Source organism: Myotis davidii, unplaced genomic scaffold (genome assembly GCF_000327345.1).
Source record: "Myotis davidii unplaced genomic scaffold, ASM32734v1 scaffold474, whole genome shotgun sequence".
Taxonomy (NCBI): Eukaryota; Metazoa; Chordata; class Mammalia; order Chiroptera; family Vespertilionidae; genus Myotis; species Myotis davidii.
The window spans coordinates 121,909-134,275 of NW_006285783.1; the positions used below are offsets into that span (position 1 = coordinate 121,909).

General features: G+C 44.9%; 1 protein-coding gene across 1 annotated transcript in view; it reads right to left on the minus strand.

The window, feature by feature from the left end:
* The window catches only part of SYNE2 (spectrin repeat containing, nuclear envelope 2), a 257,316-nt gene that overhangs the window by 33,701 nt on the left and 211,248 nt on the right, over positions 1-12,367 (minus strand). Inside the window, exons 96-98 of the mRNA XM_006756713.2 lie at positions 7,978-8,133; positions 5,723-5,881; positions 4,791-4,957 (exon numbers count right to left, since the gene is read on the minus strand). Of these exons, the coding sequence (XP_006756776.1) occupies positions 4,791-4,957; positions 5,723-5,881; positions 7,978-8,133 (482 nt within the window). The remainder of the gene's footprint in view (positions 1-4,790; positions 4,958-5,722; positions 5,882-7,977; positions 8,134-12,367) is intronic.

Below are 12,367 nucleotides of genomic sequence, written 5' to 3' on the forward strand. Positions count from 1 at the left end.
AGATTCTTTGCCCATTTTTAAATTGGATTGTTTATCTTCCTGTGTTAACACATTGCGTACCGCATAGAAATCTCTAAGACATACGCCAGAGACTGCACGTTTTTGGGCAAACTGCACGTTATTTAAATCATCATAGTGCACATTAGTTGTTGTTTTTCAATAATTATAACATTTTTATTTACAAAAAAACAGTTAAACAATTAAAGTTCCTAGTACTTTTTTAACGTATGGTACTGTGGAAAACATTTTCCTCTATGAAGAGGGACCAAACAAAATTTACGTAAGTATCTAGATTCGCTCCTTTTTCCATGGGCGTGAAAAACGAGAACACTCGTGAGCGGTCCTTAACAGATGGCGTGCGAAACACGAGAAAACTCCTGAGCGGTACGAAATGTGTTAAAGGGTCGCGGCATTAGGAAGGTTGAGAACCACTGGCTTAAGGGTTTCATAGAAGCTGATGAACCCTTTACAAGCAGAGGAAGAAGAGCTGTTTGGATCTAAGCCGCCTCCCCCTCCTTTATCTATATGGGGGGGCAGGTTTACAGTTTTGAGCACATGAACAGTTTATTCGTTATTTTATTTATCTATGACTGCAGTATTTTCCATACGAACAGCTGTAAACCTCCTTTTGCCCCGCCCTGTGCAGCCGCACTAACCTCGCCAGAGACTCCAGCACCGCATGGAGGGACCCACGGTTGTCCTGGTGCTTTCTTAACCGGGATCTTGCCCGTGGTTTATCAACAGGGAAACCAAGGCACACAGGCCACAGATCTGCTGACAGGGGGCAGGCCCAGGATTTCTGACTCGGTGCAGCACCGCGCCCTGCCCTCTGTGGCTGGCCCTGTGTTCCCCAGACCAGCACCACTGGCAGCACCTGGGCACTTGTTAGAACCGCACATTCTCCGCCGCACTTGGACCTACAGGGTCAGAAACTCTGGGGGTGGGGGTGGAGTATCCCACGTTTGCGGGAGCCCCCAGGGATGCTGATGTACGTTTATGTTTGAGAGCCGCTGTTCTGCAATAAATGGTAAATTCTACATTGAGCTCTCAGTTTTAGAAAAATTCTGAGAATCTACCTTTAAGCCCTGAGGTCTCAACGGAGCCACATGCCCCCCACCCGGTGCCGGGTGCAGTGGGACAGATGCCCTGGCTGCACCTGCCCTGTGCCCTGGTCAGGGAATGTGCTCCCTGGGCTGCAGTGTCCCCTCTGTACAGCGGAGGCACTGACCTTGCAGGGCTGCTGCAAGAATGAGATGAAATAATACATACATGAGGAGCCTGGCACTGCAGAGTAAACAACACTGGTTTCTCCTCCTATTCACCCCATAGTCTGAAATGATCAGAAGTTTAATGTGCATTTGAGTAACCCTGTAATCCACCTCTATTGCTATGAGAATGAACCTGATACAACAGGTCTTTTTTTCCCTTCTTCAGTGAATTAAAGCAGTCTTCCTGAGGTCTGAGACTTCTGAATACCATTTGTAACTTTGACATTAAAGGCTTGTAGTTAAAGTCCTGAAGTCATGGGGCTGGGCACCTGTGTAGGGTCTACCTCCAACTCTTACTATTTAAAAAAAATTTTTTTTATTGATTTCAGAGAGGAAGGAAGAGGGAGAGAGAGATAGAAACATCAATGATGAGAATCATTGATCGGCTGCCTCCTGCTCGCCCCCTACTGGGGATCGAGCCCATAACCCGGGCATGTGCCCTTGACTGGTATGGAACCCAGGACTCTGCACTCCACAGGCCAATGCTCTATCCACTGAGCCAAACCGGCCAGGGCCAACTCTTACCGTTTTTAACGATCAATGTTGTCCCTGCCACAGGAGCGAATCCGCAGAGCACCATGAGCAGGACTGAAAAGGGTGAAGTGTCCAGAATTCTCTGCCAATGAGGCCATTAGTGCTTCCTGCAGGATGGCAGGTCTGGCTGGCCCTGTTCAAATCTAAATTCTGCAGCCTGTGCTGGCCCCCCCCCGCCCCCCCAATGATGATACGATCGGCGTCAGAGATCAGACAGGTAGCTGACTCTGCATGAAGCTGAAGGCAGGTCTGAGCTCGCTGCCTCAATCCAGAGTCACCTGGAGGGTAAACTCAACGAAGGGCTTCCCAGCCTCTCAGCCTGGCCTGTGCTTTAGGGAACATGAGTTCTTCCCTCCCTAGTTCCTTAGTTCTGAAAGGAAGGGATTTGGTTCATTTCGATGTAACAAACTAGAAGGGTCTGGGGCAGTGATGGCGAACCTATGACACGCGTGTCAGAGGTGACACGCAAACTCATTTTTTTTGGTTGATTTTTCTTTGTTAAATGGCATTTAAATTTATAAAATAAATATCAAAAAAGTCTTTGTTTTACTATGGTTGCAAATATCAAAAAATTTCTACATGTGACACGGCACCAGAGTTAAGTTAGGGTTTTTCAAAATGCTGACACGCCGAGCTCAAAAGGTTCGCCATCACTGGTCTGGGGTAATAGGAAGGCGACACAACCGCCCGAGTTGGAAGCCTGGTTGCCTCAGGCCCTGGCTGGGACTGTGGGCGTGTTTAACTCCAGTGCCTCAGTGTTGCCATCTGTACAATAGGGTAATGGCAGCTACCTTTCAGAATTACAATGAAAACTAAGTGAAATCATGCACAAAAAGCACACTGTCAAGAACACAGCTGGCAGGCAATATATTTGCCATTATTCCAGCTCCTTATTTTGCCAATTGCTCCTTCCAAAAAGACCACTGAAATTCCACCTGCTGTGTTTTTCTCTTGCTCACCAAGGAATTGGCTGAAGACAGGCAGCCAGAGAGGAGAGAGAAAAAAGCAAACAGCCTATTAAACTCTGAAGTGATATAACCAAAGCATGAATGATGGAGAGTGGACGGTCACTCTAGTCTTCAGGAAACACAGGCCATGACCAGGTACGATACCACCCTACCCTCCACTAGTGCCAGGTGCCCAAGGCGACTTAGGATATAAAGGCAATGTCAACGAAGACATACTGCACACAGTTTACCCAACAGAAATGGTCTTATTCTTATGCACTGAAATGCCCATTCACTTCAGCAACTATCTGAAGCACCGCTCTAAGTGCTGGAAGTGAGAGAGTCAGAGACACTGGTCTCACGGCGGAAAGGCCTCTCACTGTTAGACATCCCCGAGGCAATCCTCTCTGCTCAGCAAACACGCTCCTTAGACTCTGTCCGTAGGGAAAAACACTCACTAAACGCCGGCTCCCCACGCTGGCCCTGTGCCAGACACAAGACTCAGCATGTCCTCACAGTGGTCTCGGATGTGAGCAGGGCTGTTAGGCACACGACGCAGATTTGGAAACTGAGGCTTAGAAAGACTAGCGCACGACTCAGGTTTCCATGATGAGTAAGCGATAAAGTCAGCACGGGCTCAAAACCCGTGCTCGTCATCCCGACTTGGGTTTCCGCCACGGATTCCCACAGTTGTTTTAAAACTGGCAATCGAGAGAAGTTGGATTCAGCCCAGCGTGTGCTGCCAGCTAAGTCACCCCAACACTTGCCTTCGGCAGACCCTCCATTGCTAAGAGTCCATGAATACTCAGGCTTCATTTAGGGCACCAAGTCTGAGGTTGAGATTTAAGGTCTTCTCGGACTTGGCCCCAGCCTAGCTTTGTAGCGTCACCCCCGACGCCCACACGTCTGTCGGACTCTGCCATCAGTAACACGCAGGAACCCCAAGCCCTCATTCGGGACCATCTGGGAACGCCACTCTTCTCTGAGGCTCTTCCTAATCCCCGCCCCTCTCGGGGAAGATGAGAGCGGAGCCCTCAACCCACTTGGCGTTACAGCTGCTCAGATGTCGCTCCCATCAATGTAACTGACTCATCTTCCTTCCTGTCTGTAGTTCTCAAGGCACTCAGCCTGGTGCCTTTGCTGCAGGTTTATAGTGAACGCTGAGGCGAAGGAAATGCCAAATTATCAAGAGGATCTTGTTTTCATCACACCCCAATACTCCATCACCTTGCAGGTCCTCCGATATATTGCACATACGTGTGTTCAAAACACGAAAAGACTGGCTACACACAAAGTCGCATGCGTGGGCCCAGAGCCCAGGGACTGGTTTTTGTACGTCAGGTTGCAATTAACAAAACAAAACAAAATAAAAACACTTTAATTGGGGCCTGTCTTTGGAAAGAGAATTTGAAAACAAAAAACATTTAAAAGCTTTGAGTGGCTTTATCACCATCATCATCCCTTTTCGAGAAGATAAAATTATCAGTCTTGTTTCCGGTAAGGTTGCTCTGGAGAATAGAGCTTTGATCTGTAGCCAGGCTGTGCCTCCCGCGTCCCCACCTTAGCACCAGATGCCCACGGCACTTGGCATACCCGGCACTCCACCTTGAGTGTGCCAAGCGCCTGCCATGGGGGGAGCAGCACCTAGAAATCAGGCCTGCGCCCTGACCCACTTGCATTTACCACCCATGGGCAGGAACCGGCAGGCGTGATTTCATCTGGGGGCTCGCAGGTCCTAGCAGAGTTACAATTTCTAAACAATTCCTCCTCAAGGATCTCTTTTCAAAGTAAGTTTTTCTAACTCTCATTTAAACCTAACCCAATTCATGTGAAATTTCAAGGTAAAGAAAAAAAAACTATTAAAGTAGGATTTACCAGAATATCTTCCTACATTGTTTAAATGAATTCCATTCATTCTTACCCACCGCTGCCTCTGTCTGTGCAGCAGTAAGCCCGCTGGATTACAAGGCGGGCTCAGTGCCTTGCTGGCGGAGCAGCCGCTGCACTGGCGAGCAGGGATCATCCTGAGGCCATTTCTTACCTGGACCCAATGACGTCGAAAAGATGCTGCCAGCGGTCGTTGATTTTACTGAGCTTGTCATCGATCTCGGCCGCTCTGGTCTGGTTGCTGGCCTTGATCAACTGGTCACCCATTTGCTTTAATTGCAACTTGTTCTCGCTAAACAGGTTTATTTCTTCCATGCAGTCCTGGCAAAGGCACCAAAGCAAAGCTTCAATGACCGCCCAAAATTCATTCCTTTGCCAGGCAATAAATACACAGTTGCCTCTTGGAAAAAATGTTTTTAATTAAAAAACTTCTCAGGCCTGTTAATACAACTCTTCAGTGACCAGCTAAGAAGCCAAGCAGTGCCCACTGAGCACACGTGGATACACAAGGCCGTGGTTACTTACAGCCCCGGCTTCCCCTCACCGAGTTCTAATCTCGCCTCCTTGGGAGTGAGGACACCTGCGTCTAAGTAAATTAGCCTATAGAGTCAGCGTTTTCCTGAGCGGCAAGAATGCTTCTACCTTTCTCTGTGGCTATTAGTAACCTTCAAAATGAGGAGCTCCATGACTGTTGGCCTCTCCCCTTTGGCAAGGGGGGCTCTGTAATAACAACAACTAGGAAAACCATAACTCACTCGGAGTGTAAACAGATGCGTAAGGAGATGGGGCTGAGGGTGAGGCGGGGAGGGAGGCAGGTGCTTCCCTGGCCGGACTTCCAGAGAGAGAGGAACTCCCCTCAATTCACAGCACCCCGCCCTCTAGAGGGGCCCCACACTTCCCATCTCTCTGGAATCCCCACTTACCAGCTCTTCTCTGGGGGGGAACAGAAAGAGTGAGAAAGTCCCTTCGAATTTCTAAAAAGCCACTGGAAACACACCAATCACACACCACGGTGAGCCCGGTGAGAGGGGGAGGGAGGGGTGAGAGGGGGAGGGGTCCCTGCCGTCAGTGGGCGCTGCTACTCACCTTCTGCAGCTTGTCGATCATTTCTTCGATACTAACATCTGCTGTCTGCAGGACCTTGTTTTCCATCTGCACCAGCCAGGCACACAGCTCTTTATTTTTCTCATTGAACACAATCCATGAGTTGAGTCTGTCTTCAATCTCCTGTTTGCGTACAGCCACCTGGAAACGAAAATGCACTTGGCAGCTGAGTACAGGCAGGAAGGCAAGTGTTTCCCTTCCCATCACCCCATCCCCCCATCGAAAGGACTACGAATTTCATTCATTTCAATCAGTAGCCCTATCGACTTAAATTACTACGTTTCTGCCTCTTAAGCTCCTTGGGTTTAACAACAGAATTTGCTCTCTCCTTTGATAAATGTCATAAAAAGCAACAAAGATTGTACCTGACCAAAAGGGTTCAGTTTTATCCAATATTATCAGGTTATATTAAAAAACTAGAAACAGGAAAGGTTAAGTGAATAACTTAAGCATCACCTAAGTTTTTTCTGTTCCTGTTCTTTCTAATATACATTCGCTGAATGCTCGCTGCATGCTAACTTTTAACGTTAGGACCCAAATCCTTCCCTTTTAAAAAGTGATCGTCTTTTTACCTTCTTAAGGACAATGTCCTGCCTATTTACTTAAAAAAAGCATAATGCAGATCCAGTTATGAACCTAACATTTGTAATGCAAATGTACCTTGAAAATTCAAGTCATTTAAACATCCCAGTTTTGTATTTCAAAACAAAAACAAAGCAAAATTAGATTAAAAACAACAACAACGCACATCACTCATCGACTTCACCTTCCCACCATGTCCTACCACTGTGGATGGAAACCACGGGAATGGGATGGAATACTGGCCCACAGCACACAGGCTGTCCCCAAATGCCCAGCACTTCCGGAGGCACAGGCAACCCTGAGCTGGTCTCAGCGAAGGGTCTTTCTCCTCCCAGGGTTCAAATATATTACTTCAATAAATATAAATTCAAAGAATGAAATCGGCTTTTTTCTATGTAAAAAAAAATCCTCTCAAGTATTAAAAATCTTTTTAAGCTTAGAGTTAAAAGGGGTAATAGCTAAAGAGTTCTTTGGGGAAAGTCTGAACACTCCACTTTGCAGATGGGGAAACGAAGGCTGAATTCCCAGAGTTTCTTGCTATGCACAGAACACCTCTGCTGTTTTCGGAGTGGAGGCCAAAATGTCTAGTATTTGCACCCTCCCCGCCACAACCAAATGTGTTAAAAAGGCCCAGAGAACTATCCCCCCAAAACCAGGTTTTGTGTTTCTGCTCCTCAGGGCATCTATTTATCTTAGTTTGAAAAAACCCTGGCATTTTGCACGGCATCACTTGGGTAGGCTTCATAATGAGGAACATCTGGACCCCTGTCTTTGCCGCTTAACTTTCAGGATATTTTTCATATTTTCTAAATATTTTCTTTTATATAAAACTTGAATGAAAATTCTAAAAGGACATTTAAAAGTAGGGTACATTGTGACTATTAAAAACTAAAATCAAGAAAGGAAAATGCTTTTACTTGATGAAAATGCATCCAAAAGTGTCTGAATTTCAACTCTTAAAAATACATCTCATAATTCACAAAATGAGATTTGGGAGTTTACTTTTCTTAGAATTACATGTTTGTAAAACAAAGATCTGTTGGAACCCTTTAATTCCGTCTTGATCCTATCACAAACACTGCCGAATACCCCACCACAATCTCACTCTTAATCAGAAGTGAACCCCTCGTGAGCCACCGAGGAGCTAAGGGTAGCAGCAGATCATTTCTTTCAGAGTTTTAAAAACTTGACAGAAACATCGGGTGGCACGTGAATGCGGAGTTCTGGGATGCAAGGCGGTCCCTGTGGGACCCTAAGTGCGACTCAGCCCAGAAGAGGTGCTGCCGCCTCTGCTCTAAGTCCGGCCTCCGGAAGGGATCCCCTCTGGGCCCTAATTCTAACCCACAGATTAGTCTTGTCACCTGCACGAGACAGAGAGCACACGCACACGGCGGGCATAACTGCAACCCCTCACACACTTCACCTGGCATTTTACGAGGCTCGTTAACAATGTGCCAAGTTCCAGCACGGAGCGCTGGAGAAACAAAGGGGCAGGTCTGCTACACCGGGTCGCTGCCTGCGAAGGGAGCAGCGGCCTGGGCTCCAGCGGAAAGGGCCCCCGGTCAATGAAATGAAGCTCCTTTCTACTTTGCCTGGCCCTCGGAGACGGTTCCATAAAGTCCACAACAGCCGTGCCCTGCCGTGAACCGACTTACTCTTAGGCAGAGGTCCTCCCATTGTCTGTGCAGAAGCTCTATCTGCTCCTTCAGCACCATCACCTCCTCCACAAGAATGTGCTGCGTTAAGTCGCTTTTCATAGTTTGAAGTTCTTCCAAGTTCTGAGTCCAGTTAGCCAAAGACTTCTCTAGCTCCTGCATTAAACACAAGAACAGGGAGAGAGAAACAACAAACCTTCAACTCAAACTGCTGTTGTTTCCAAACCTGTAGGCTAATCCTTTGATTGGACTCTGGGGGAGGGGACACCCGGAAGGGGGCGGGACCTCCCGAATGAGAAACAGCCCAGGGCCAGCTTCTGCAGGGGAGGCTGGCAGCCCTTCACCACCCTTTTCTCAAAAGAAAACTCTTCTACCTCTATTTTCATTTTCTCAGGTAGTTCAGATTTTTATAGAATGAATTCTACTTTAAAGTCATGTCGGTTTTTACCTTTATTTAGAGGAAAGCAACAATCTCTCTCTCTCTCTCTCTCTCTCTCTCTCACACACACACACACACACACACACACACACACACACACTTCTAATTCTGAAACTACGCCACAGAAATGTAGAAAGTTGATTTCCTATTCTTAAAAAAACACCTAAGAAATGCACGGATGCCACCGTGGCAATCATAGAACAACAGCTTCTGTGCAAAGGGAATTATTTTGGTTAACTTTCAAAAAGAGAGTTAAAATACAATGAAAGAAAAAAAATAAATGGTTAATAAATAACTGGCAGAGATTGGTTAGCATAAAATTTCCTGTGGCCCTGGAAACTTTTTTCCCCCTAAATAAATTGGTCAAATTTAAACCTTTTGAATTCTAGGACATAATCAACACAATTACTTTCACAACAGGGGAGATAAAAGGAAACAGCTAGAACATTTACACATCTTTTTTAAAAAGAATACATTTTTATTGATTTCAGAGAGGGAGCTAGAAACATCAATGATGAGAGAATGAATGATAGGCTGCCTCCTGCACACCTGACACTGGGGATCTAGCCTGCAAGCCCGCAACCTGGGCACAAGCCTTTGACTGGAATCAAACCTGGGATCCTTCAGTCTGCAGGCTGACACTCTATCCATTGAGCCAAAGCAGGTAGGGCATGTGTCTTTAAAAAATAAAAATAAAATTGCATGGTCTGTTACTGTTTTGTGAGCACTTCCAAGTAACTCTGTAAGAGCTACAGCACAATGAAAAGATCACTAGTTCAAGAGCCACTTTTATTGTGCTTACGATTCTTCATACTTTGGCACACTGTGAGGGTCTCCATTCACACCTGCCCATAGGAAAGTGAAAGAGCGATGATTCACATCAGAAGCATGGCTGAGTGAGGCAACAATAACAATGTGTGAGTTCTGACTGATTTCCAGAGCTCTCATTTCTACACTGGTATGATCTCACAAGCTACGCCAATAATTTACGTTTAATAAAATGGTCTGGAGAATTCTTTTTTAAAGGTTGCATGGGGACTAGGAAATACCATCTTTACCAGAAATCATTATTTTAAATTTTTGTTACCTAGTTTTAGCCTCACAATTCTAGTAAAGTGGGTGAGAGCAGATACAGCAGCGGAATAGTTTCCATGAGCTACATAATATAAAGGGGGCGACTCGTAAGTGGAGGTACATCACCCACTGACTTAACTACAGGAACCCCAAAGACCACTGAGCTCATGCAGTGTTTCCCTGCTCAGAGGTGCTGACTCAGATGCCCGTGTATTAGGGAGGCGTGTATAAGTTACCCACAGCCAACTTGAAATCAATTTGGTTTGCATACTTGGTTGGTTTCCTCCTACAACTGAAAGGGTAATTAACAGGTATAAAACTTTTGAATATGGGCATCTTTATGATTCCTAACAAGAAGGCTTCTCTGATTCATTGGACGATGTTGGGATTCCTGTTTTATGCTCTCATGGTCCCTGGTACTTTTTCCTGTAACACTACCCATGCTTACAGTTATTCTCACACACACCTATGCAAACAGTGGAACTCTTTGGTTAACATGTGCCTCTCCAGTCGTCTAGATTGTCAACCCAGTACTGGCCAGGCCATAACAACCTTGCTCACAAATACATAGCCTAGCACCTACCACAATGCCTGGTATTCTCAGATATCAAAATGTATGATCGAAAGGGAAACAATTTGACATAGTCTTAAGAGCTCTCAAATATTCATAAATATTAGGTATAAAAAGCAAGGAATCAAAATATAGAGCGAGACCTACTGTGGAAGTTTACTACAGATGATGCTCAGTATTTGTACAAATGTTTAAAAAATCATGCTTCTGTCTTTAAATTAAAATACTCTGGATTTGCTACCAAACTAATTGTGAAAGAGAACACATCAGATAGGTTTCCCTTTCTTTAATATAACCAGCTAAACTGTCTGTATTGCAAGAATAATTCCAATTGTTCATATAATATAGGATTGTCAAACAAAGTAATTACATCAAGTAATGCATCACACAGGCCTTGACTGGACTCTAATATAGCACAGCAGTTAAAACCTTTGCCTGTGGATGCAACTACCAGTGCATTGGCAAGTCTTCTCTACATTATCATTTGGGTAAAAAACGGACCAAGAAATGAATGTATGTATGTGTATGTATGTACGTACGTATGTACATACATATGTAATATATATGCCTGAATATCTTTGGAAGAACATATAAAAAATTGGTAACATGGATTGCTTCTGTGAAAAGAAACTGATGGGAGAAAAAATTTTCATGTAGAGTAGTCCCCTCTCATCCATGGGGGATGTGCTGGACCCCCAGTGGACGCCTGAAATAATGGATGGTACCTAATCTGGTATAACTGTTTTTTTCCTATACATACATACCTATGATAAAGTTTAATTTATAAATTAGACATAGTAAGAGATTAACAATAACAAGTAATAATAAAATAGGACAATTATAATAGTATACTGTAATAAAAGTTTTGGGAATGTGGTCTGGGCTCTTTCTCAAATATCTGGAATTTTCCATTTAATATGTTGAGCTGCAGTTGACTGCAGGTTACTGAAACTGTGAAAAGCAAAACCATGGATAAGGGAGGTAGTATTGTGTACCGTTTGTGCCTTCTAAATTTTGGACCATATCATATTACTTATTAAAAAATTACCTTAAAAATAAAATTGTCCCAAGGACTCAATTGTTTGACAAGTTTCATGAACACAAATGCCCATTATAGCAATTTTGATAGTAGTGAAAAACTAGTATATGAAGTATATAAATCACACACACAAACACACACACACAGAATTATTCCATACAGAAACTTGGTTGTCACTGGAATATAGTTTTCCTAGGAAGAAAGTACAGCCCAGACTGGTCCAGGGGCTGGTGTGTCTCCCCAGGTGATTCAGGATGGTAAGCACTGCCCTAGATAGGCTTCAGGTTACGTAGGATCCTTTGGAATATGGGCATGGTTGACTAAAAGTCATGCTCTTGGACTCTCTCCTGGATTGTTTCCCCTGCGAGAGAGGATGTGGAGGCTATGGGAGCTGAAAGGTTCCTGGTGGAAACTGAGAAGTGTGATACTTGGGGAAGTCATGTCCTCTTATGAGTTTATAGTTTGCATTCTGCACTGGTTTCTAGACTTTATGGTAGGAAATTCTATGTATTGACCCGAGAGTGACTCCACACCCTCTCATTAGACCTGAAGTGTAGATCTAAACCTAAAGATGTTGAGATGATAAAAACTTTGAAAATTAGGAAGAGGTAGGATCCTTCTGAACCTAACAAAGATACCACCTGCAAATATCAGAGTTAAGAGTGAAATGTCAGAACAATTCTTTAAAAAAAAATCAGGATTAACATGAAGGAGCCAGCCATTAATACTTCCATTCAGCATAGTTCTGGAAGCAGTGACCAGTGTAGATAGGACAGAAAAAATTATAATTAAAAGGAAGAAATGGGGAGAAACCAAGATGGCGACATAGGTAAACACCGGAGTTAGCTGCCTCGAACAACCACTTCAAAATACAACTAAAGGACGGAACGGACATCGCCCAGAACCACAGGAAGACTGGCTGAGGGGAAATTCTTCAACTAGAAGGAAAGAGAACAGCATATGAGACTCAGAGGAGGCGCAGTGCAGAATATATAAAGGTGCGGACGTGCGCGTGGAGCAGGCTGGTAGCTGAGGGCGTGGTTGTTGTTTTCAATCGGGAGGGAGTCTCAGATTCTGAGCTCCAGTTCTGGGCAAGTCTCTAGGGACCCAGACTCAAACGGGAGAAGCGGGACTGTCTGGCATTGGTCGGAACTCAAGGGCAGCTTTCTCTCCGAGGTTTGCAGAGGTTGCTGGGACTCTGAGAGGCAGAGCCTCTGGGGACAGGACTGAGAGCAGACATAACTGCTCCCTCCACCCGATCTGTTGA